The 27,318-nt window shown below is 42.8% G+C and overlaps 1 protein-coding gene across 1 annotated transcript in view; it reads right to left on the reverse strand.

Moving 5' to 3' along the window:
- LOC126262196 (retinol-binding protein pinta-like) overlaps positions 1-27,318 on the reverse strand; it is a 73,667-nt gene that overhangs the window by 24,941 nt on the left and 21,408 nt on the right. Inside the window, exons 2-3 of the mRNA XM_049958611.1 lie at positions 13,748-13,908; positions 5,327-5,486 (exon numbers count right to left, since the gene is read on the reverse strand). Of these exons, the coding sequence (XP_049814568.1) occupies positions 5,327-5,486; positions 13,748-13,898 (311 nt within the window). The 5' untranslated portion in view covers positions 13,899-13,908. The remainder of the gene's footprint in view (positions 1-5,326; positions 5,487-13,747; positions 13,909-27,318) is intronic.

The raw sequence follows: 27,318 nt of genomic DNA on the forward strand, positions 1-27,318 counted from the left end.
GTCCTTAGTGAATGTGCAGCAGTGGACATAGGGCCCCATGCTGTTGCAATGCCACTTCTTTCTTTAGTTTTCTATACTACTCCTTCTCTTCCACTATCCTTTGTATCTGACAGAACAATTCTTCAGCTATCAAACTATCCAGAGTAAGAAACAAGTAGACCTAACCAGATATGACAATGTTTCCCATATGAGACACAATCCCTAATTATTGACTGTTGAAAACAACAAGAATAAGCTAAATATTGGCGAACAGCTTTATGTAGGAAATAGGAATGTGCTGATAAAAGCAAAACCTGGTGTAGTAATCTGACCATATTTTAATTGCTAAATTTCGTTTGGGTTTTGTAATTCTAGTAGGAACAACACAGAATTTTGAGTATTGTGTAGGAAAAATGATTGAAAAAAGGAAAATAGGTATGTGGAGGAGAATAGATGAGGAGTGGGAGTGTTTTGTTGATAAGTGTGAATGAAAGAGTAAGAATCGATTGCTAAATGAAATCACGAATTCTGATGGGCAATGGTAAGGAAAATTGTTTGATAATTAATAAAATGAAAAAGGAGTACATGAGAACAATAGTTAATAAGGAAATAGGTAATTTAAGGTGAGAAATGATGATGGAGTATAGATAAATAGAAATAGAGAAAACGGGGGTCATATTAGAGGAGAAATAAGCAGTATTATAAGTTGGAGCTGTTAGGGACCTTGCCATGATGTAGTCAGGATGAATGAGTGAACTCAGAAAAAGAAGTAGAGTAAATATGAAACATGTTTGTAGGGATAGAAAACAATGAAGCAAGTATTGATTAATTTAATGTTGTGCATCATGAGAAATTGAAGAAAGGTTAGTTAAAATGAAACACGAAAAGTATAAACAGCAACAATGAAAAATAAAAACATAACATAGCAGTAATATGAAAATGGAAATAAGACAGGATTTTGTAATGTTGCCCTTAAGTAGATAAATTTGCCCACTAATTGCGCCCAGAGGAAGTGAGTTGTGATGGAGTGTATAAATTTCCTTTTAAAGACAAAGAATGTGAATGTCGTGATGTGGTACGTAATGAATGTAGTACTTGTGATCCAGTGGTGGATCCATTTCAAATATTGGTGGTTTAAATGAGGGAGATATTTAAAGATAAATTCCTGTATGCAGTACTTTGTGACATGATGGATTTAAATTTTGATTCTGTAATAAAAGTGGAAGTTGGAGTATGGTGTGAGATGTGAGGTAATATGAAGGTACAATTAATGGATAGCTTTAGGTGTTCAGATTTAAGTTGAAGTTTTGACAAACTAGTGTGCAATTTTCAAAAAGTACAAAATAAAAGGAGGGTGATACATGCAACAGCAACAGGAATGTGTTTAAAAAGGAATGTGTAGAGTACTGTTATGACTAGAACTCAAGAGAATGGAACCATATGAATGTGAATAAGTGTAAATATTGAAAAGTGAAAAATGGATGATTTTCAATGCCACTGGAATATGATTGATAATAGTGACAACCTATAAGCTAAGAACTAACACAGTTGACTTAATGTGTATAAGTTCGAAATTTTGAACTATACCACGTGCACTGCTCAGAGTTGATTTTGTAATGTGGAACTTAATCAGGTATTTGAAGGATTTGTTTACTTGATGTCAAATTTTGTAAGGTATTGCGTTCGTTATTTCTGGGTGATTACTGACCACCTTTTTTTGTTTAATTAATCTTTAATGTTAATGGGCTAACAGCAATTCTGAAGATTAGAATTTAGTACTTAGAGAATCTCTAATGAAAAAATCTAAGTGAATATCTCACATGCATCAATATCGTTTTCTCCTGAGAAGTTCTAGGGAACATCTCATGAAAAAATGGGGGACGTATGCGAAGGTAATATTGATAGGTAAATTTTTTCCTCTCTTTTCTCTCAAACCTTTTGCTTTCTGAGACTAAGTATTCACATCTTTGATGGTGTAGTACAGCTGTGTTTGCTAATAATGTTAATATGGAACTGCAATTTATTTCTTTTTCTGTAATGGAAAAATATGTTTTCTTACTGTTGCTTCAGTATGGAAAGACTTTAAATTCTTTTGTTTATGTTATCTGCATTTGTAATATTAACTGTGATTTGACGAACTGCTACGTAAATCATAGATATCAAAGCACAGAGAGCGAGAGCTAAACTGTAGCAGCGATGTAAGGTGAGGTTAGTTAGTGAGTGTATCTACGTGCGACAGTATGGCGAGACGCGCGTTGTTGATTTTTAGATGCAGAATCAACTTCACATGAAATTCAGTGTGCAATATTGTTTCTTCAGAACAACTTTACAGCGTGTAGCAGTGCTTAAGGTCAACATTTCGAGCAACTGGTTAGCCATGATATAAACATATTATCCGTACCTGAGTTACGTGTGTACTTTGCGGCAAGCGTTTCTGGAATCTCTCCTCTTCATGGCGGGACAGTGATTTGTGGCGCTGTTATCTTGGTACAGTTTGGTGAAGTCCCATACATGTAATGTGGTTGAAATTCTCTTAGAAGCTTCTTTGAAATACCACTAAAGGGTATACACTTTCATTAGAAAGAAAGAACAAAGTCGGTGTCGTAATTTGAAGACCACAGACAAAAAAAATTACTTGCAAACATCAGGAAATTTGACATACTGGGCGTTACAACATGCCGAAAACCGCACTTCGATATATTTATTCATTATGAATGTTCCTAGGGTGGCCGGTCTTAGCTGCCTCACCTTGTACATTGAGCCATAAAGACAAATGAAATGCGAGGCAGCTTTTAGAGAGCGATATTCCTACCTTTGTCAAGTATGTTGTTGGTGTAGCTTCATGTTCATTTATAGCAATACTTACTGTTTTGTGTGAAAGCCGACCAAGAATAGGAGCGCTAATGTTTACAATCTCCTAGGTAAACGTTTAGGTAAACAAACCGACGCGAAGATAGTCCAAAAAAGTCCTTGCCAAACGCAGATATGCCTAGAAAATGTGGTACCAGAAGACACGTCCACATGTAAGCGGAAATCAGACAAAAATGCTACCACTGGCGATATGTTAAATTTTTTTGTTAAACAAAAATCAGAAACTAGTTGCATAAAAGAATTTTTATTTCCTTGCTGCTTCAGTCGCCCAGTGCCTTCTTCAGAAGATTATAGTTATCGCACTATTATAGTGTGTACCCAGCATATTAATGTAATCATTACTGACGACATATTCCTTATTAAGATGGATAATGTCCGAGATATTTTAATTCAACATTATGAAGCTCGAATGGTAAAAAGACAGAATATAGCAGAATCAACTTAATCACTCGTGCATCCAAGTTGCTCACAAGACTAATATACAGAATCGTGGAAAAGAAAACTGAGGATGTGTTAGATGACGATTAGTTTGGCTTTAGGTAAGGTAAAGGCAACAGAGAGGCTATTCTGAAGTTGCGGTTGATAATGGAAGCATCACTAAAGAAAAAGCAAGACACGTTCATATGATATCTCTACCTGGAAAAAGCATTCGACAATTAAAATGGTGCAAGATGTTCCAAATTCTGTGGAAAATAGGGGTAAGCTATAGGAAGAGACGAGTAATATACGATATGCACAAGGCCAAAGAAGGAATAATAAGAGTGGACGACCGAGAATGAAATGCTCGGATTAAATATGGTGTAAAACAGGGATGTAGTCTTTCGCCCCTAAACTTCCATTCTTACATCAAAGAAGCAATAATGGAAATAAAAGAACGGTTCAGGAGTGGAATTAAAATTCAAGGTGAGAAAGTATCAGTGATACGATTCGCTGATGACATTGCTACCCTGAGTGAAAGTGAAAACTAATTACATAATATGCTGAATGGAATGGACAGTCTAATGAGTACAGAATATGGATTGAGAGTAAATCGAAGAAAGACGAAGGTAATGAGAAGTAGAGTAAATGAGAACAGCGGGAAACTTAACATCAGGATTGAGGGTCACGAAGTAGATGAAGTTAACGAATTCTGCTACCTAGGCAGTAAAACAACCAATGACGGACGGAGCAAGGAGGAGATCAAAAGCGGGCTATCAATGGCAAAAAGGGCATTCCTGGCCCAGAGAAGTCTACTAATATCAAATACTGGCCTTAATTTGAGGAAGAAGTTTCTCAGAATGTACGTCTGGAGTAATGCATTGTATGGTAGTGAAACACAGACTGTGGGAAAACCGGAACAGAAGAGAATCTAAGCATTTGAGATGTGGTGCTACAGACGAATGTTGAAAATTAGGTGGACTGATAAGGTAAGGAATGAGGAGGTTCTGCGCAGAATCGAAGAGGAAATGAACATGGGGAAAACACTGATAAGGGACAGGATGATAGGACATCTGTTAAGACATGACGTTCATGGTATTAGAAGGAGCTGTAGAGAACAAAAAACGGTAGAGGAAGACAGAGATTGGAATATATCCAGCAAATAATTGAGGACATAGGTTGCTACTCTGAGATGTAGAGAGGAATTCGTGGCGGGCCGCATCAAACCAGCAGAAAAAAATAAAAACAATAGGTTGGTGATAATGTGGGGGTGGAGGAGAGAAAACAGATAGAGGGGGAGGGGGGCGAGGGTGAGGGGACTAGCCAATGTCTGATTGCACTCAGGGGTGATTGTCTAACAAAGGTTGGTCTAGACCCTACGACCCTCGGAAACCATTCTCTACTGTTTCTGCAGAGAGAACCGCTCTTTGGAAGCCACGATGACGTAAATGGTTCATGATTCGCCGACCCGCGCTTTAAATGCTACTTTTTCTCTAAATATGTACTTTCCCATCTGGGATCCAACACTTTCGTTTCTCGATAACCCTGCGCCTACCATAAATTTGGACGAAATCGGTGACGACGAATAGGCGCGGTCCCCTTGTAAGTTCTATCATTCTGAAACACTGGGTATTCTGCGCTACTTTCCCGCAAAACCTAGTTTTTCAGGCAGCTCACTGTTTGTGACGTCATATCTCTTGAAGTATGTAGGACATGAACGTATGTATGTAGGACATCTGTTAAGACATCAGGGATGACTTCCGTGCTACCAGATGGGGCTGTAGAGGGCAAAAAGTGAGATGGAATACATGCAGCAGATCACTGAGGACGTAGGTAACAAGTGTTATTCGGAGACGAAGAGATTGGCACAGGAGAGAATTTCGTGGCAGGCTGCATCAAACCAGTCAGAAGACTGACGACTCAAAAAATGGTGAAATAAACAAACATTTTCAGTCGCTGCAAAGACGGATTTTAAAATCTGTTACCACAGTAATAAGTATTTGAAGGTAAAAGAATTTTCATGCTTTTGAAATGAGATATGGATTTCGTCGGTACTTACATGTGCTTCATGGTGTGTTTAATGTCAGGCCCCAAAGGGTCGCGATTCATAAGGATCTCTGGATACCTGTTCCTCATTGAGAAGTAGGCATCCAACCCTTTCTTAACCTTCTCTGTGCTACACTTGCAGTGAATGTACATCCTTTCGATGTGGGCGTCATCTGTAACCAATGGAAATAATATTTATTACAAAGGGTTAGCCAGTCACTGCAGAAAACATAATTCCATTAATAGCTTCAACCTGAAGACAGATACTGCAGTCAAAGACTGGCGGCAGTGTCTACGAGGTGTGTGAGAAAAGTAATGAGATTAGCAAGACTGCAAGGGATCTGGCAGTGCTGTGTTGTTCCACTTGTGTAGGCAGTGTGTTCATTGCTTTCAGACCCTGTCTAAGTTGTAGCTCCGTACACCCAGCACATGAATTCTGAGAGCGCCATCAGTGAAGTTATGTTTTTGTTGTGTGTTATGAAACTGGAACAGCGGAATTCAGAGTAAAGTTATGCTATCACCTTTTGTGTATAGTCTGGGGAATCCGAGAGTGTGACCTTCCAAAAATTGAAACAGGTCTGAGGGGGAACACAAGTTTCACCCTGGGACAAATCATTTCCGTAAGTGCATGAGGTGGATCGACACGTTTTGATTTGCTAAATTTGTGAAGCTCTTACTCTTGAATAAATCATCCGTCTTTTCTGAAACTGTAATAATTTGTTTGTCTGTACATATACATCACATCTACCCATTCAGATGACACTTTCGTGTTGCATCGCTTTTTAGCCTTTTTAAATTTTTTGTTTTAGAGTGTATTTCGTATGTATAGAGCTCCACAAGTTTGAAACGTTGTATCTGCCTTTTATTTTTCATTTCAGTGACTAACAATATATAACTGCTTTTTACGCCTCTGGTTTGGCAACCCATGGAACAATCGGCAGGTTCAGTTCTCTCTCATTTGCTTCTGCCTTTCTTCCATCATTCTTTCAGTTTTCCTCTTTCTTCAGACCACTTCACAACTGTTTCTTTAGTGCTTCTGCTTTGTCTTTAATTTGGCACTACAGTGCCGTGTTAGCTCTCATCCATTGTCTGGTACCGCGTGCCGCCGAATTTGATCCGCGCCAGACTTCATGGACGTCGAAGACCCATAGAGGCCTCTGCACCGTAAGCTGTGGCGGCGCGCAGCTCCTGGCCCGCTTTTAGTGTGGGGGCGCCACAGTGGAACACGTGGTCCCAGCGGCCAATAGCGGCGACCTCGAGAGCGTATTTAAGTGCCGGCCACTAGCCCAGCCAGTCAGTCTGATTTTGCTTACGTCGGTTTACACCTCGCTTGCGCTAGACTGCTTTCTTCCCGGTTCGTGTACGAGTTTGTTTCCTTGTAACTCTGTTGTTCGGTCTCATCGTATTCGTTCTGTCCTTCGTTGGTCGTGTCCGTCCTCTTCCGTTGTGTTGCTGTTCGCGGGCCTCTCCGCGGGTCCCGCCGCGTCTTCCATCAGTGCTACCCCGCGACCGTCCTGGTCGCAGTTACAACACATTGATCCTCTTCCATTATGATAATTTAATTGCAATTTAATGTTCAAATATGACTCAAGACTGATTCGTCAGTATGATTATGTGTAAAACTTGTTGTTGCTTCAACGGGAACAGTTGTTGATCAGTGGGGCACGTTTGGTAAACGAGGTAAACAAATTACTATAATTAATATATATTTGTGAAATCCTCCTTGACGAACTGCTTGTTGCTCTCGTACACAGAAAACATTCGAGCAGCAAAATATAAAGGACGGAGCTTACATACATTATCTGGTCAAAGGTAACTGGACGCATATTACTGACAGCTAATATGGATTGTCTCCACCTTTCGCGTTTATGACGGCTTTAACTCTGATGGGGACACTTTCAGTTAGGTGTGTGAATGTCTGTGGAGGAATGGCAGCCCGCAGTTCCTCAAGAGCCGAAATCAAAGAAGGTAATCATGTTGGATGCAGTGGAGCGACGTTCCTACTCACGGTGTTCAGTTGGGTTTACGTCGGTACACCGCTCAGGCCAGTGCATTTCAGGAATGCCATTCTCCATAAACGATTGCCCCACGGATGCTGCAGTACGACAGGTTGCATTGTCATGTTGACATAATCATCGTGTCCAAACTCTTCCTCTACAGGATGCAGTCCAGAATGCTGTATGGCAATAATGTGATGGCAGATGTCATTCTCAAAGCATTCGCCAAACCCAAACCCTTCATAGGATTGCCACAGGTTACAGCGTAATTCAGCCCTCCGATATACTCATTTCCAGTGACCCACCGTCCAGAAGCGTGGCTCTCTACACCACCAAAAGCGGCACATAACACTGACTTCTGAAATGTTTGGCTTATGAGGAGCTGCTCGACCGTTGTACCCTATTATTTTTAATTCGCTACGTTCAGTCATTCTGCTAGCTGGAGTGCTGATAGCACTTTGGAACCTGCGAGTGATTCCGTTCCTCATATCATGCGATTTTTTACAACATTTTGCAATGCTTGATACTCTCTGGCGAAACTATACGAGGTCTGGCAGGCCTATGGTTGTTCCTCCGCGTTTACACTTAACAATAATATCACCAACAGTGATTTGAAAAACTGTCCTTGATGAATTTATTACTCATGTGGCATCCAATATTAAACCACGTTGGAAGTCAATGAGCTCTGTTGACCTACCATTCTGTTGTTACTGGCCGTCTACTGACAACACATTATTCCCTACTGAATTTTACTCTAGGTCAGCCTCTCGTCGCATCTAGTGGTCAGTTCCACTTTACATAGGGCTCTCGGAATACTGTTGATCAAATAATGTATTCTTCTCAACCTCAATTCGTCCATTTCCCTGCTGTCCTGATCAGCTTCCAAAATCTGTCTACCATCGTTCTAGTATTTACAGTTAAAGTGTCTTCTACCTCAGGAAGTAAAGGCACTGTAGTAGCTTCCTGTTCATTTTCTAACTACGCTTCCCTGCTAGCGGCTGCCTCCTGGAGGAACTTCTCGTTATAACTATTTACACAGTGATGTGCTGAGAACAGTTAGTTGATATCATGGAAAACCGCCTAACATTCAGGACTATACTGTAGAGCTAGTGCTGGGAACCTTCCCAAAAGTCAGCTATTCGTGCTTTAAGTACCCTGTCGCTCGCAGTCAGCCCAATGGAAGCAGATGACTTGCTGCAACAGTTTCATATGAAGCATAAGATGCTTATAAAAACTCTCCTCGAATTAAGATTGGCTTGGTTTATTTGGTGCTGCGACAGCTCGAACTTACTTCTTCATCAGTAAGTACAGTCATACTCTCCAAAACACTGTGATGTGCATGGCAGAGGACACTTGGCACGGTACCACATGTCAAGAGATCTCCCTGTTCCAGTTGGGTATGGAGCGTACGAAAACTAACTGTTTCAGTTCCTCTCTGTGCGTCAAATCCTGTGGTTCTGACGGCAGCGATACGTAGCGGCCTGGAGTGTATTTCTGTAGTTTCTCCACTAATTATTCTAGGTCATCAGTCCTCTGACTGGTCTGATACGGCCCGCACGAATATCTCTCCTGTGCCAACCTCTTCCTCTTAGAGTAGCAGGTGCAACTTACGTCCCTAATTATTAGCTGGATGTATTCTAGTCTCCATGTTCCTCTACAGTTTTTACCCTCTACAGCTCCCTCTAGTACCATGGAAGTTATTCCCTGATGTCTTAACAGGTGTCCTATCATCCTGTCGCTTCTTCTTGTCAGTGTCTTCCACATGTTCCTTTCCTCGCCGATTCCGCGAAGAACTTCCTCATTGCTTACCTTATCAGTCCACCGAATGTTCAAAGTTCTTCTCTAGCACCACATCATGAGGCTTCGATTGTCTTCTCTTCCGGTTTTTCCACAGTCCATGTTTCACTGCCATACTACGCTGTGCTGCCCTTAATACTGATTCTGGAAATTCTGTAACTATCATCTCTCAAGATACTTTACCCCTGACATTTCAGTTTTATCAGAATATCCGTGGTGTTCTTCCACGAGTAAAAACTAGCCTGTGACCATTCGCATTGTCGTTCTTCGCTTACATTCAGTACGTCCTGTTAGTACCAATTAGCTTAGATAAGCAGTCTCCTCTGTAGAGTGACTGAAATGTCTCATTATCCTTCTGACGAACTGGAATCTGCCGTCTGGTTTATCTAGTATCGTGCCTACGTGATAATTTAGTTTCATATTTCTACAGAGTTGCTACATCCGGATATTTCTATGCGTTGACTAATTTCAGTTGAGACTAACAGATATAGAAGTCGTAGGATACCATTTTTCTGCAATTTGTATAAAGCACAGTTTCATATTTTTGGACATCTAAAGTGAGTTTGCGCCTCACTGAAATTTTATCAACTGGTTTTTTCCGGGGCTTCTTTTTTCAAATAGTACTTCATTATAGATAACTGTATAATCTGCAAAAAGGCTGAGGTTAATGCACCAGTGTGCCAAACTTAAGGACGGAAGTAATTTTCACGTTATGTGTCACTTCCAAGCAACATAGCTCGATGAATCTTGGGCCATACATAGAAAGAACTGCTGCAACATAGTGCAGACTGTAATGGAAAGAAATACACAATAAGACGAACATAAAAAACACTTTTATTCCAAGACAATAATTACGCTGGAGCCGCCGCGATATACGATAGTCTCCTAGACATTAGCAAAGGCGGGTCACGGTTCTTAACAGCGTGTGTTATGCAGCGAACAGCAACCCATGCTCTGCAGTGTGTTCACAGGCTGGCACTGTACGGAGATAGTAAGGAGTTTTTGCGATAAGGCGCTCCATACATCCATCACACTGGTGGACAACTACTACATGGTCATTGGTGCAGGTGGTTCCATACCTCAATCAGGGTGGTGGACAACTGCTATATGGTCATTGGTGTATGTGGTTCCATACCTCCATCAGGGTGGTGGACAGCTACTGCATGGTCATTAGTGCAGGTGGTTTCACACCTCCACAAGGGTGGTGGACAACTACTGCATGGTCATTGGTGCAGGTGATTCCATACCTCCACAAGGGTAGTGGTCAATTACTGCATGGTCATTGGTGCAGGTGGTCCCATACCTCCATCAGGGTGGTGGACAACTGCTTATGGTCATTGCTGCATGTGGTTCCATACCTACATCAGGTTGGTGGACAACTACTGCATGGTCATTGGTGCAGGTGGTTCCATATTTCTTTCAGGGAGGTGGACAATTACTGCATGGTCAATGGTGCAGGTGGAGGTGTTGTAACGCTCCTCCCATGGGTGCTCAGTGTGATTTAAGCTGGGGGATGGACAGGTCAGTCCATTCGCCGAATATCCTCTCCCTCCCGCGCTGTTCGACGCGGTTGCACACTGTTATCCACAAAAAATAAGTCATTGCCGAATGAACCCCTGAAAACTTGCATGGGGGGGAAGGAGTACAATCTCACAGTAAATTTGGCCAGTGGAGATCAATATGTCCATGCACCATTAAGCACTCCCACACCTGGACCACCAAAACGATCATGTACTATGATGATTAGTTTTTGTATGTTTGGAGGATGCTGATTCTGCAGCTGTTGTTCAGTTACTGAAAAACCGTTCCAGCTGCTTAATGAGAACTTTATTAAGCCCTCAAGTCCGGTTTCGTCCTTTATCTTAGGCCATTATAAAAAAAGAAAAACAGAACTCCACCCAAACAGGCCATGAAAGCCGAACGGTACCGACCGGCCGCCGTATCATCCTCAAACCACAAGCGTCACTGGATGCCGATATGAAGGGGCATGTGGTCAGCACACCGCTCTCCCGGCCGTATGTTTGTTTAAGAGACCGGAGCCGCTACTTCTCAGTTTGCCTGACAAGGGCCTGAGAACACCCCGCTTGCTAACAGTGCTCGACAACTGCACGGTCACGCATCCGAGTGCTGGCCATCATCAAGTGCATATGAAACTTAAGCTGTAGAGAATCAACGTCGGTGATCAGTTGGATATTACAACAGTTTTTCTGCAGGAAATTCTTGATTATCGATAAGTAAATAATCTAGAAAAATCTAAAGTTATTATTAATATTGTTTTCCAGGTCGTTATAGTGTTCTGCATACTCCCTATCAAGAAATCGAATTTCTAGTTACACACTTTGTTTGATAACTCATTTCATGAATAAACATTGGCGTGGTACCAAGTCAAATGCTTTTAGTAAGTCAGGAAATGCTGCATCCTTTACCCACGACTTTCAGAACTTCATGTGAGAAAAGCACGAGTTCGATTCCAAATGACTGATGTTTTCGGAATGCATGTGGGTTAGCACTGAGGAGGTCATTCTGTTCGATACGCGTCTTTATGTTTGCGCTCAGAATATGTTCTAGTACACTGCAGTAGCTAAATAATACTAATAATAATAACTCAGTGTTGGTCAACGTCCTGGTGCAACTGTTACAGTCCCTCACCACTCCGGCTAGTTGTGTTCCCTAACCAACCCTGCCAATCCTAACACTGCTGCGGACCTACGTATCTACACATCACTCGAAGGGCAAAGCTAGGTTGAAGGCAGACGCAAATATTCCGTAGTCCGACCTGTATTCGATCACGCGACCTATTGGTTTCCAGGTACGGGCTTCCTCAATAGGCCCGACTACAATAGCTACACTAGTGGCCATTAAAATTCCTACACCACGAAGATGACGTGCTACAGACGCGAAATTTAACCGACTGGAAAAAGATGCTGTGATATGCAAATGATTAGCTTTTTAGAGCATTCACACAAGGTTGGCGCCGGTGACGACACCTACAACGGGCTGACATGAGGAAAGTTTTCAACCGATTTCTCATACACAAACAGCAGTTGACCGGCGTTGTCTGTTGAAAGGTTGTTGTGATGCCTCTTGTAAGGAGGAGAAATGCGTACCATCACTTTTCCGACTTTGATAACGGTCGGATTGTAGCCTATCGCGATTGTGGTTTATCGTATCGCGACACTGCTGCTCGCGTTGGTCGAGGTCCAATGATTGTTAGCAGAATATGGAATCGGTGGGTTAAGGAGGGTAATAAGGAACGCCGTGTAGGATCCCAACGGCCTCGTATCACTAGCAGTCGAGATGACAGGCATCTTATCCGCATGGCTGTAGCCACGTCTCGATCCCTGAGTCAACATATGGGGACGTTTGCAAGACAACAACCATCTGCACGAACAGTTCGACGACGTTTGCAGCAGCATGGAGTATCAGCTCGGAGACCATGGCTGCGGTTACCCTTGACGCTGCATTACAGACAAGAGCGCCTGCGATTGTGTACTCAACGACGAACCTGGGTGCACGAATGGAAAAACGTCATTTTTTCGGATGAATCCGGGTTCTGTTTACAGCATCACGATTGTCGCATCCGTGATTGGCGGCATCGTGGTGAACGCACATTGGAAGCGTATATTCGTCATCGCCATACTGACGTATCACCCGGAGTGATGGTATTGGGTGCCATTGGTTACACGTCTCGGTCACCTCTTGTACACATTGACGGCACTTTGAACAGTGGACGTTACATTTCAGATGTGTTACGACCCGTGGCTCTGCCCTTCATTCGATCCCTGCGAAACCCTACATTTCGGCAGGATATTGCACGACCGGATGTTGCAGATCCTGTACGGGCTTTTCTGGATACAGAAAATGTTCGACTTCTGCCCTGGCCAGCACGTTCTCCAGATCTCTCACCAATTGAAAACATCTGGTCAATGGTGGCCGAGCAACTGGCTCGTCACAATACACCAGTCACTACTCTTGATGAACTGTGCTATCGTGTTGAAGCTGCATGGGCATATGTACACGCCATCCAAGCTCTGTTTGACTCAATGCCCAAGGGTATCAAGGCCGTTATTTCGACCAGAGATGGTTGTTTTGGGTACTGATTTCTCAGGATCTATGCACCCAAATTGCGTGAAAATGTAATCACATGTCAGATCTAGTGTAATATATTTGTCTAATGAATACCCGTTTATCACCTGCATTTTTTCTTTGTTTAGCAATTGTAATGGCCAATAGTGTACAATCACAATATGCTTCATGGTCGAGAATTAAACAGTGACTCGAATACAGAAGAAATTTCCTTTGCTTCATGTCTACTGTCAAAATTTTTTTGTCATCAGACAACCGATTTCGGTCTATAATGACTGTCTTCAGATCTGTTTTATAGAAACACGATTCCAGTATATTAGGACAAGTTTCTCTAAAACAGATCTGAAAATCGTCATTATAGACCGAAACCTGTATGACAAAAAAATTTGTTGCCATAGACGTGAATTAAAGCAAATTTAATAGCTACATTGCTTAGAAGCGCTACGTCCCAAACTGAAGTGCCCATCAGTAGTTTAAAGAACCAACACCAGAACTGGAATCTGTTGCTGGGGATCTCAGAAGAGTGAACTAGAATAGTGAGAAAGGTGGCTGACCTATCGCGTCGGGCAGATGCGGTTGCATTCTGAGCCACTCTCGCAGAGCCGCGATGGTCTTCTTGATGTCCTCCTCGTCCGTCCCCAGCTGCTTCCTGATGGTCTCCACCTGCTCAGGCGTCGCAGCGACGAAGTTGTAATCGTCTGTCATTGTTGGTATCCTGTAAGAATAAAGAAAGACACAGTGCCAGAATGTCAGCACGCTTATGTACACAGCAACGGTGGCAAATTTCGCGGCTTGTGAAAAATACAATATCTACTCAAAAGTATCCGGACACCCTTTTCTAACACGGAATTGACCAATAGATGTCCCGAGAGAGTGACCGAGTGGTATGAAAGGAGGCTGGGAGTATAGTGTTGTCAGTAAGGAAGCAGCCACACCAGAGTAGGTCGGTCGGAAGAGCTCAGTGACTTCAAACATGGACCAGTTACTGGACGTCACCTGAGTAGCAAATCCTTCATGGACATTTCTAAAGCTTTCCAAGTTGACTCTTAGTATGTGACTGTGAAGGGTAAACGCGAAGTAACAACCACAGAAAACCAGGACAAGGCAGATCTCACGTAGATACCAACAGGGAGCGTCGAGCATCGCAGAAGATGGATCTAAAATACGCATTATATCAGCGAAAGAAATCAGTCGCGAGTTCTGGAGTACTACCAGAAGTCAATCTAGTACAGTAAGTGTACGTAGGGAGTTAAAAGCAATGAGGTACAATGGTCGAGGAGGTCCTCATGGACCACACATTTCTGTAGCTCATGCCAAGTGATGCTGAACGAATTTTGAAGAGTGATACTGCTGGACAGCTGATGACTGGAAACGATTGGGTTGGAATGATGAATCACGCTATACCCTGTGGCAAACCTGCGAAAGAAATTGGATTTGACGAACTCCTGGACAACATTACCTGCCATCGTGTTTAGTAGCAAAAGTGGACAGAGGATGGTGTGTTACGGAAATTGGGTGTTTTCCGTGGTTAGGATGTGGTCACCTTACCGCGCTGAAGAAAACGCTGATTGCAGAATCTGAACACATGTACAGTATTGAGTACTGCGTACATTAGAGAAACGATTCAAACACGATGTACCCCAGTCAGAAAGCAGCGTTTGTGACGCAATTTCCGAGCGTTTCTAGGCGCTACAGTCTGGAACCGCGCGACCGCTACGGTCGCAGGTTCGAATCCTGCCTCGGGCATAGATGTGTGTGATGTCCTTAGTTTAGTTAGGTTTACGTAGTTCTAAGTTCTAGGGGACTGATGACCTCAGGAGTTAAGTCCCATAGTGCTCAGAGCCATTTTTTGACGCAATTTCTTGTGGACAGTAACATGGACTGTCGTGCCCAGAATCCCGAGATGAACCCAACAGAGCACACCTGGAATGAGTGAGGACGTAGACTTGGCTCTCTGTCCCAGCGTCCAACATCACACCTTCACTGTTTTCGCCTCCCGACGAGTAGTGGGCTGACATTCCTTCAGAGACATTCAGACGTCATATTGAAAGTGTCCCCAGCAAAGTTTAAGTCGTCATCAAGGCAAATGGTGGAAGCATCCCATACTTAAGTCCACCAATAGCTGCTCGGGTACTTCTGACCAGATAATATATATTTTAGGGCAGGGACACACAAAACATGTAACTTTTTTGTAAACACATAGATATTCAGCAAACCTAGTGTTTCAGTAAGCCTATTCGCTGACTGTTGAGTGGGCAGATTTCAATCTTTTTTTCATCCCTACTTTCGAAGGCGTAGATCGGTAAGACGTATGGAAGGTTTTTATTTGTAGTTTTTGTCCAGCGCTGCCTACAATAGTGAAAGCAATCGCCAATCATAAAAACAGTGGTTGGCTTCATTTCATTTGCTTGATTTACCTTAACGTGGAACATTTCGTTTTCCGAGTACAAGAAGCTCATTAATTTATGCAGTATTCAGCGAATGAAAATTATTGTTGAAGAAAGTATTAGTTTTTATTAAAAGATTATTTTACTTCTGTGTCATGTAACGATTATTAATTGCCGTAAGTCTCTTGTATTCCGCATGTCTCTACCTCAATCTGGTGTTAGTACTAAACGGAAAATTGCTGCTAAACATCGGAATTTCAAAAGACAGTGCGAATTAAAACATGTCTGCTGCGAAGTAATGAAATAATATTGTTTTTATATTTTTTTCGTATAATTTGCTTGACGTTTTTAGCAGGCGATACAGGTGTTATAATAAATTCCATTAGAGAGAAAGCAACAGAGGAGTTGTTAAATGATATTTTCCAACGAATTATCAAGTGATCCTCTGGGAATGGGCTCTCTCTAAATTTTGAAAAAACCCACTCAATAATATCGTGCGGAATAATTTTCTGAGGTAAATTGCCATTTAGAAAGAAAGCATTGATTACACAAAACCGAGCAATAAGAATAATATGTGGTGTAAACCCACGGATGTTATGTAAGTAGTTCTTCAAGGAGCTAGGCATTTGAACTGCGCTGTAACGTTACATATATCCGCTAGTTAAATTCGTTGTAAACAATCAATTAAATCTTGAGAAGAACAGTGATGTTCATACTCAGAATACTAGAGGCAAAAATGACGTATATTATCCATTACTTAAGTTGTCAGCGACTGCTCAGAAAGACTATATGTCGCAACTATAACTTTAGGGGTTGCCCAATGACATAAAATGTCTAACAGGAAATTAAGTAAGTTTTAAATCTAATTTAAAATCATTTCTCCTGGATAGCTCTTACTCCATTGACGAATTTCTACTCAGAAACCGGTAGCCACTGTAGTTGCATCAGTAGGACTAAAAATCACTGTTGACATTAATCATGTATACGTATCCTGTAAACTGAATCGTTACAGATTACTTCAACAAAAGAATCGTTCAGATAACCCATGGAACACGTAATTACTAACTACCTAACTAACCAATGACATTGTGGGAGCAGTTGTGTAGAATGGGTGGTGATTTTAAAAGAAGTTGTAATATGGGCATCAACAAAAGTCAAACAACGATAAAGAACAGTGGTCGAGTTAAATCAGGCAGAGCTAAAGAAATTAGATTAGGAAATGAGAGACTAAAAGCAGTAGACGGGTCTTACTTAAATTTGTTAATGTCCAATATAAGTCTGTAAGGAAGTATTTCAAGCGATATTTATTTGCGTGGAATCTTGTAGGGAAGTCAAATGTAGACAGTAGGGATTAAACACAAAAACAAAATTCTTGCCACTGAAGTGTATTGTTACAGAATAATGCTGAAGAGTAAATGGGTAGAAAGAATGACTCATAAGGAGGTACCGAATCGAATAGGGGAAAAAGGAAATTTATGGTACAACTCGACTCAAAGGAAGGGTCTGTTGGACACGTTCTGAAATATGAAGGAATCGTTAACTCGGGTAAGGGAGCGAAGCGCGACGAGTAAAAACTGTAGAAGAAGTCTTGACTGTAATAATTACAGTCAAACCAGTAACTCCCCACACACACGGATCTTAAGAATCAAACTCCTATGCATAAAACAGCTTCAGTCTGAATGAGTACAGTGTGGTTAATTTGCGCGCCACCTTAAGAAAAGCTAGTTTTTGACGCATCACAGTGTTTCGACATATCTTGTAGACTGTGAGTCGTACAATGATATAATTTTACACATACATTTAGTGGTATATGTAGAGAGTGTCTGCAAAATGTGTTGAGAATAGTCAGTAGTAAAGAAGTAATAAATTAAAACGCCAAACCTGATGCTAAAGTTTCACTGTGTGAACAGCGAAACAGTAGTATGGGAGAGACATTTTCCCTTTCATTGTTTTATCGGTGAGGGTGGCGGGAGGGTGGGAAGGGTGTGTTATGTCAGCGACAAACATTCTGGAAAAGGTTTGAACCTATGTGTGAGGTTTGTCGGAAGTTACTAAGTGCTCTCATTATGAAATAATGTACGAGGGGCATTCAATAAGTAATACAACACGTTTTGTTTCGACGAATTTTCTTTGAGGAAATTCATAATTTATTGTGGAACCTCGCGTAATATCGCTGCTTCAGCCGCTATAGTTTCATGGTGTTCCGACAGGTGGCGATGCTGTACGTAGCATTCAAAATAGCAGGGGCGCTCCAGGCAGCGAGTTGTCATAGAGTTTGTTTTGGCGGAAAACCAGGGCATCGCAAATATTCATAGAGTGGGGAATAATAATATTGTGTAATAGGATCATAAATAAAACCAACCTGCTTTAAGAAAAGTAGTGCGTTACAAAATTATTAAACACCCCTCGTGTGATTATAGTCTGGGTAATTTGCACACCATGAGTTACGCTGCCTACATATTCACAGTTTCTAACTTCCATACTTGACTTTTGGTTTTAAACCTTTAACAAAAGATTATTCCTCTTAATGAGTAGATTATAACCGCTTTTTAATTGTTTTTTAATTTGATCGGTTATTTTTGTTTCTGAAAGCCGTCAGATAGGCTACCTGCATCTGGGACCATGTGACAGTTTAAGCCATTTCGTGATACAGATCGGTGCGTAGGCTGCAGTAGTGAGACAGAGATGAACAGGCTTGCACAGAATAGCCTAGCATGGGGAGTTGCAGGAAACTACTCTAACGGCTGGAATGAAATGTCCGTATGGTATTACTGGCCGGAAGACCGCATTCTGGATGGTTCGGCAGCCTGGTGAAGGTCTTTTTATTTTACGCTATTACTGCGAATTGCGCGTCAACGATCATGATGAAGTGGTAATGAGGACACACGCAAACTCAGTTCCGAACTGGGAAGATCCCCTACCCGGTCGGTGATCGAACACGCGGCCGCATGATCGAGAATCTGCAACGCTAACCAAAAGGCCACGAGCCGCTGTCGCTTGGAATGAAGATCATAACAACAACGCTCATGTGTTATTTAAGTGTAGTACAGAGTTGTTCACTGTCTGTTTTCCATAAAATCCGACTACTACTTCCACTTCTGAGGAATACCTCTTCTCTTTCAGGTGTATTTTATTCCGGACTGGGAGCAGGACAGGTAGGCTAGTGGAGAACACGAAAAACCAGTTTCTGGAGGCACAGCCGCGGCCCAGACAGTCACGTGGGGCGTGACTACATGCGCAGTGACTCATTCACCGCTCCTCATTGTCTGCCCCCGTTGTGTCTCAGAAAGGCTCCGCCGGCCGCGGTGGCCGTGAGGTTCTGGCGCTGCAGTCCGGAACCGCGGGACTGCTACGGTCGCAGGTTCGAATCCTGCCTCGGGCATGGGTGTGTGTGATGTCCTTAGGTTAGTTAGGTTTAAGTAGTTCTAAGTTCTAGGGGACTTATGACCTAAGATGTTGAGTCCCGTAGTGCTCAGAGCCATTTGAACCATTCAGAAAGGCTCCCTTCAGTTGATAAACACAGCCAGATACGGATTTTGTTCCGTTTTCCAAGATCGAAGAACATGCTTAGGTGTAACAAACGATCATCTAATACCACGTAACTCTCCAGCGTTTCCGAGAAATCGCTGTTTATATTACTTCAGACCTACTGAATATCGCAAGAGAGCGCCGGCAGTCGAGCAGCGGCTGAGACGGTGGACTGGTAGCCTCCTCGTACTGGTTTCAAGTCACGTCATTTTCTATTCTTTTCTAAACATTTATCTATGGATGCATTCAGGAGCGTATGGCAGCGAAGTCAGAGTGGGCTGCAGGTACTGTGAATAACATCAGCGATATCGCGCTTAATTGTATTTATAAACAAATGTTTATTGCATCACGTTTCCTTATTATACCTGTGGTGTCACCGCCAGACACCACACTTGCTAGGTGGTAGCCTTTAAATCGGCCGCGGTCCGCTAGTATACGTCGGACCCGCGTGTCGCCACTATCAGTGATTGCAGACCGAGCGCCGCCACACGGCAGGTCTAGAGAGACGTCCTAGCACTCGCCCCAGTTGTACAGCCGACTTTGCTAGCGATGGTTCACTGACAAATTACGCTCTCATTTGCCGAGACGATAGTTAGCTTAGCCTTCAGCTACGTCATTTGCTACGACCTAGCAAGGCGCCTTTATCATTTGCCATTTATCTTGTGATGCATGTACCGTCAAGAGCGATCTTCACCAATTCTGGATTAAAGTTAAGTATTCCAGAAGCTACGTACCGTTTTGCTAGTCTCAAGACCTTGTTCTGTTCCAGACCTCACGCCAGCCTGCGTGAGCTTAAACGCGTGCCCTTCGGCCTCCCGTCCTAGTGGATTGGCTGTCTTGCCAGTCCACAAAAATACATTTGTTATATCTCGTCATGAACGCCGTTGGAGCGATAAAAGTGAGCAAGACTCGAACACAGTGCGAGCAGTCTTTTGGTCTGCCGTCTAATCCTGCCGTGCAAACACCTCAGCTTGACGGATGGCGCTCTCGTACGGTCTTCAACAGCTTCGTAGAATTTTGAACCTTGATTTCTCGAAGAGCAAGTACTAGAAGAGCTTTCGTTACTATACGGTACGTGCTGTTACGTGCGACAGGTGAGCAAAACCGATGAGCCATTGGTTGTCTGATTACTTTATGGGACTTCTGCTGATCGTAACTTATTTCGGGCGGACGTTTACGAGTACCGCGTGTTTGTTTCCTGGACTCTGGACAGCAACATTCCGACTTTTATGTTGTCGACATAACATAACTGATCATCCATATTACAGTCCGGCCCCGGTAGCTGAGTGGTCAGCGTGACAGAATGTCAATCCTAAGGTCCCGGGTTCGATTCCCGGCTGGGTCGGAGATTTTCTCCGCTCAGGGACTGGGTGTTGTGTTGTCCTAATCATCATCATTTCATCCCCATCGACGCGCAGGTCGCCGAAGTGGCGTCAACACGAAAGACCTGCACCAGGTGAACGGTCTACCCGACGGGAGGCCCTCGCCACACGACATTTCATTTCATTTCATCCATATTACACACGGTGTAAAAAGCTACATATACAGTATTTAAGAGTGTTTACAGGAGATAAAAAGAAGCACGTCACAAAAATGTCACAGGCTCACCATTTCTGCACTACAGGTCCATGAAGGTTGTAAGTAGGCTGTTCAGGTTTTTTTATTGGTAACGCCACCTCTGTATGAAAATCACTGGCTGTGCTGTGTGCAGTCTGTGGCTGCTTTGCATTGTTGTAATAGTCGCCATTGTAGTGTTAGGCAGCTGGCTGTGAACAGCGCGTAGCGTTGCGCAGTTGGAGGTGAGCCGCCAGCAGTGGTGGATGTGGGGAGAGAGATGGCGGAGTTTTGAAATTTGTCATGAACTGCTATATTTATATATGATGATATCAAGGTAAATACATTGTTTGTTCTCTATTAATATCTTTCATTTGCCAACTATGCCTATCAGTAGTTAGTCACTTCAGTACTTTGAATCTTTTATTTAGCTGGCAGTAGTGGCGCTCGCAGTATTGCAGTAGCTTGAGTAGCGAAGATTTTTGTGAGGTAAGTGATTTGTGAAACGTATAGGTTAATGTTAGTCAGGGCCATTCTTTTGTAGGGATTTTTTTGAAAGTCAGATTGCGTTGCGCTAAAAAAAATATTGTGTGTCAGTTTAAGCACAGTCGTGTAAAAATTGTTCAAAGGGGACGTTTCAAGGTTTTGACTCTAGTGATATTTAGAGGTAGTATTCAGACTGCAGTGCGATGAAAACAGTTTTAGAGATGCTCCTGTGCTCATATGAATTTCTTTTTTATGGTGTTGAGATTACGCGTTTGGTGTACGAGACACCGACAGACACTCTTGAAGATGTGGTTGCCGGTTTGGCTGAAGCTACAGCCATTACTCCTGGACTTCTGCTTGTTATAAACGCGTTAGATGCCACTTGTGCATTAATGTAAGAGGTCGATTCTCTCAGAGACTCGTTGCTTGCTCTTTTAAACGAGGCGGTCAGAATGCCAACTCTCACGTGATTGGTGAGCACGGAAAACCTAAATCTGAATGCCAGTACGAGGAACTGACTCCGGATACTGTCGAATGCGATTCCAGTCCACAGTCACTGCACCACTTGGCCTGCTGGTGGAGCAATGTCGGCAACTTTCCCTTCACAGTGTTGTAGTCATACCTGAGTAGTAATTAGACATCCGCAGCACTCATCACGCATGCCCTGTCTAATACCGACTCCAGCCTTGGTAAGGGGCCCATTTCGGCGAGAAGGAGAGGCCGCAACTTTCTTCAACCGTGCCATGTCGGGCTGAAGAAATTCATTGGCGAATAGGTTGCGTAGAGCTACCAAACTGCGAAAATACTGATTGTTGCTTTTGGCCCGCTTTTGCAAACACTGCCAACCACTTTCTTTGTGATTAGGTACGCGCAGCGAGATACGGCAGGGTGCCTGACTGTTCATCAAGCCAGAAACGTACGTGCGCAGACGTGTGAACAAGGATGTTGTTATGGTGGAAGATGGCAGTGTCCACAGCGCACTCATCAGGAAGATGTGGAATACAGAACAACACTTGCCCATCGAAAATGTTGAGATGAACAGCTGGGTTCATGTGCACAGTAACCTGAGTGAATTCTGACTCACTGCACGAAGAACGCCCCAAAATAACACAGAACTATTTACGGCCTGAATTATGCCCTCCGCACTCTGCAGGTTAAACGCGTTATTGGGACGTCGATGCAGTCGATACCTTGCATCAATTGAAAAGGGGCAAAATCGTGACTCTTACAACACAACACGCACCGAGTCAACTGCTCTCCAGTTTATGAGTCGTTTCGCCCAGTGAAGACGGGCAGCTTCATGTGCCGTTGTGAGAAATGGCCTTTAGCCAGGTAGCAGTCTGTAAGTGTCCATTGCACTTTCGCTCGGGAACCTGTTGACATCGACTCGCATACAGAGACAAGAAGTAAGTAATTTCTGGTGGGACGGAAATCGATCGTGATTACAAGATGCGATACTCGCCTCCAGTCGCTGCCACGATCTTTCAGCGACCACTGTTCTTATGGTGTCACATGTCTTAGCATGATACATTATACGTCAAAGACGTGTTGGCCATTGATATACGAATAATTTGGGCAACTTTATTTATGATTTGGTCATGGCAACGACCGAACAGGGTAGGTCCTTCCTGTCATGCTGTCACGTCCCACGTCGACTGATAATAGAGCGCTGATTGCGTAACAGCTGTGTGACACATTAACATCATTTCACCTCCATGAATTGTGTCAGCGTGTGTGGGTCACGTGATATCCTGGTACCTGTTCTATACCACCTACAGCGCTCCAGACGGGCCGGTGTTCTCTTTTACGAGACTTACTTAAATTTTGTTTGGTGAGTATATGTAGTTATGTTTAGATCCGTAAAATGTCTACATTTAGACAGGGTAATTCCCTGAAGATGTTACAAGCTATCACGAATAATGGGAAAGGGTATATGTATCCATTTTGGATAAGGGACCCTGGTCCAGAAAGGACTGAATCAAAGGTTGTATGTGAAAATCGTTCTGATATCTCTGTATCGGTTTCGTTGTTCCTCAGTCTGTAGGGTAGGTAACTTTGAGGAGGTAGTATGGGCGAAAATGAAAAAAAAGTCCAGTAAATATAGGCTGTTAAAATGCATACCTGTAGAGGTGTACGCCCTTGCTCATCTTCGCTACTGTGAAAAACATTTTTCTACTGAAAAATGCCTTCTTAGGGTATACGTTTTAGGGCTTGACAGTTTTTTCGTGCATACTACCTCCTCAAAATATATGGAAACCAAAGAACTGGCAACAGTAGTTGAGTTTTGCTATTTGGGTAGCAAAATAACTGATGATGACGGAAGCAGAGAGAGCATTTAATGTAGACTGTCAATGACAAGAAAAGCTTGTCTGAAGTAGATAAATTTTTTAACGTCGAATATAGATTTATGTGGTAGGAACCCTTTTCTGAAAGTATTTTTCTGGATTGTAACCATGTTTGAAGCAATACATGGACGATTAACAGTTTAGGAGGGAATAGAATAGCGGCTTTTGAAATGCTGAAGACTAGATCGGTAGATCGCGTAACTGAATAGAATTGAAAAGACAAGAAATTTGTGGCACAACATAACTTGAGTAAATGAAGGGATCGGTTGAGGGCACACATTCTGAGGCATCAACAGATCACCATTATAGTAGGGGAGGAAAGTGTGTGTGTCTGTGTGTGTGGGAGGGGGGGGGGTAGAGCAGCGGGGGTGAAAATTGTAGAGGGAAGTATATTAATTTAGAATCGTACGACGGGCAGAGATGATGGACTACCGCAGTCATCACGCCTATTATCTATGGCAATGTTGTATACAAATTATTACAACTGAAATGGTGGCCTATGATATGTCTGGCTTGGTATCAGAGGGTAACATGAGCGGGACCGGCAGCGCCGTCCCTGAGTGCAGCGAGAGGGGTTGCAGCGCGACCTGCTCCACTTGTTTCGGGCGCGGCGCGGGTCCTGCGCTGTGAGTCAAGGACGGATCGAATTCGCGTGGCGTTATTCAACCTTAACCTGATATACCGGGCACCACGACTGTAGTCTGAAACGGTTTCCAACACTCGCCTTGACAGAAGCCAAGTTGTACCATCACCTCCGCCTAAAAAAAAAAGCCAAACGTTAAAACACGAGACGCGTTCAGTATCTAACGCAACACTCTTTTTTCTGAAAGCAGGTTTGTTTTATACTGGGCTCCAATACATCACATTGACATTGTCCACCACTATTTTGGCTATAAAACCCAGTTTTTCAATGTAACCTCATTTCAGTGAGATAGCCTTACGCCACCTTACTGTTAGGGCCTCCATGCCAGCGTTTAACCACTCTTCTCGTCGACGGCGGATCAAACGTCTTGCTACATCAACAACCCGCCAATCATCCACCTACCGCTTCCCGTAGAGTCCATCCTTCATTGATCAAAGGAGATGGTAGTCCGAAGATGCGAGATCAGGGTTGTAGAGTGGACGAGTAGGAACAGTCCAACGAAGTTTTCGTGAGCTCCTACCTCGTGCGCAGACTTGTGTAAGGGCTTGCATTGTCATGGAAAAGGAGAAGCACGTGTACATTACTGTGGCGACGAACAAGCCGAAGTCGTTTCTTCAGTCTCCTAAAGGTAACACAAGACGCTTCAGGGTTGATAGCTGCACCATGAGGAAGGACTTCGAACAGAATAACTCCTTCAGAGTCTGAGGGTGCGGCTTTGAACTTTTCGTTTGGAGGAGAGGGTATGACGCCTCTGCATGAATTGCCAATTTATTTCCAGTTTGTAGTGATGAATACATGCTCCATCGCCTGTGACCCTGTCGACAAAAAATCGTCGCGATGAGCCTCGTAGCGCGCAAGCAATTCCTCACAGATGGTCCTCCTTTGCTCTTTATGGTCTTCTGTTAGGCGGCAAGGCTCCGGGCGGGCACACACCTTTGAGTACCCTAATTTGTGGACGAGTGTGTTGGCACTACCAGCAGATTCGTCCAGCTGAGCAGGGAGGTGCTTGATTGTGATTCGTCCGACATCTGTAATGAGAGTGTCCGCACGTTGCACCATTGCAGGAGTCGCAGCTCTGTGCGGCGGGCCGGCACGCGGGAGATCGACCTTGTTGCGATGCTAACAGACGCCTCATCCAACGACTCGCCGTACTTTTGTTTAGTGGCAGGTTTCCGTAGACATTCTGCAAAAGCCTATGATTATCTGCGATGCATGAATATCTGCGATGCTCTGCTTCTCCGCCAAAAGAAACTAAATGAGGACCCTCTGCTTGGAACGTACATCCGTTACAGACGCCATTTTGAATGCCACGTCCAGCGCCGTCACCAATGGGAACTTTTTGAAAGTACATAGTCTGAAGCGGGAATATCCGACGATGTCTTACAACAAATTCCGAATTCTTTTTATCGAATTTTCTGAGAAAAAGCGATGTCGCATTACTTTTTGAACGCCTCTCCTACTAATACTCAGAAAAAAATCTTAGAAGATTATCAGAAAATAGTTCATTCCGCTTTCGCCCCTCAGGGCAATTGATGACAGAAAGACATCCGGCTTAAATTAAAATAATTCATAACACAACAATGAAAACACATTTTCTATGGAAATTTCTTATTCTTGTAGTTTTAGTGTTCTTAATTCCAATATGAGCATAAATACAATTGCTTATAACATAAAATAAACATTTTAAGACATATGGCGCAGATTCCTCTATGTATCCTACAATGTTGCATAAAATTACTATTGCTGTCTCCACAAATTAAGTTGGGCATAATGAAACAGCTTGTAAAGCCTCAAGCAAAGATACAGAATATTTCAATGATCTCTGTGAGAAAGTTCCTAATCTACCAGAATCATAATTGAAAAAAGACATGTTTGTTGGATTAGACATTACAAAAATGATATTGGATTCCAACTTTGAATCAAACAGAACTGTCAGTAAAGGGAGGATTTAGGTATAATTCCAGGAGGTTATTACTAAGTTCTCAGGACACACATACTTTTACATTGTAGCAAAGATGTTAGTAAAATTCAAAAAGTTAGGTACATTTCTCCTTTTGTGGTTTATAACACATTTTCTTCGACCAACTTAAACAACAGAAGCTAAACGACCTAGTTTTCCCAGGGCACTGTTTGGTAAATTCTACAAACATGTGTTCAAAGAAGATGGAGTGACCATTATGGTGCCATTATCGTAAATCTGGCGGATGGATCGTGAGAGTAAGTTAACAGAAATTAGAGCACGTACAGAGGTACATACACCGTCGATTTCCTTCGTTCAGTATGCGAAAAGAATAGGACAGATAAGGGTCACCTATCGATTATAATCAATAATATGGATATGATTATACGCTCACCGATACAACGCGTAACAGCTTGCAGAACCTATAAATATATTAAAACACAAAGAATTACAGACACTTACAGCGAGCAAGCATTAACTGAAATCAATGAGAAAGTAAGCCGAACTTGGATTCGAGCCCAAGACTTCTTCTTGCTAGGCAGACGCTCTGACCACTGAGCCACTAAGACACAGTGGTCATTGCAGCTGCACGGACTATTCTAGCACGCCTCCCGTCAGACCCAAATTCTCAACTTATCCACACAATACTAATGTAGTGCCCATTGCCCATTATCCTCATTAGTCGCGGCATTTCGCCGATTCCTGAAAGAGTTGTAGCATGGTGTGCATGTCTGAAAGAACACACACACACACACACACACACACACACACACATATATATATATATATATATATATATATATATATATATGTGTGTGTGTGTGTGTGTGTGTGTTTTATAAATATACACAGGATATAACAGCTATAAGTGCAGATACTTTTATTGGTCACTTCGAACAGTGTGCTGTACATAACAACAGTATTTACCTAATTTTCAAACGACTAATTATAGCTATTATTAGTAGTATGCTTTTAGGTTTTTTAACATCTCCAAGTACATATGGCAAGAGCAAGCTATAAATGCTTAATTTACCTTGGGCAGCAGGTCAGGTTTAAAGTGTTGATACGTGGACGATCAGTTACTAAATTATGTGACATGTTTGCGAAAAGACTATTAGATACTACCACCATACTGATGTGTGTACACATTAAAGACACCACATGCAAAAATATCTCCACTTGTACCCGTTACAATCTGTATATAGGCTGACAAAAGAAACTG

The sequence above is a fragment of the Schistocerca nitens genome, chromosome 6 (genome assembly GCF_023898315.1).
Source record: "Schistocerca nitens isolate TAMUIC-IGC-003100 chromosome 6, iqSchNite1.1, whole genome shotgun sequence".
In the NCBI taxonomy this organism is placed as follows: Eukaryota; Metazoa; Arthropoda; class Insecta; order Orthoptera; family Acrididae; genus Schistocerca; species Schistocerca nitens.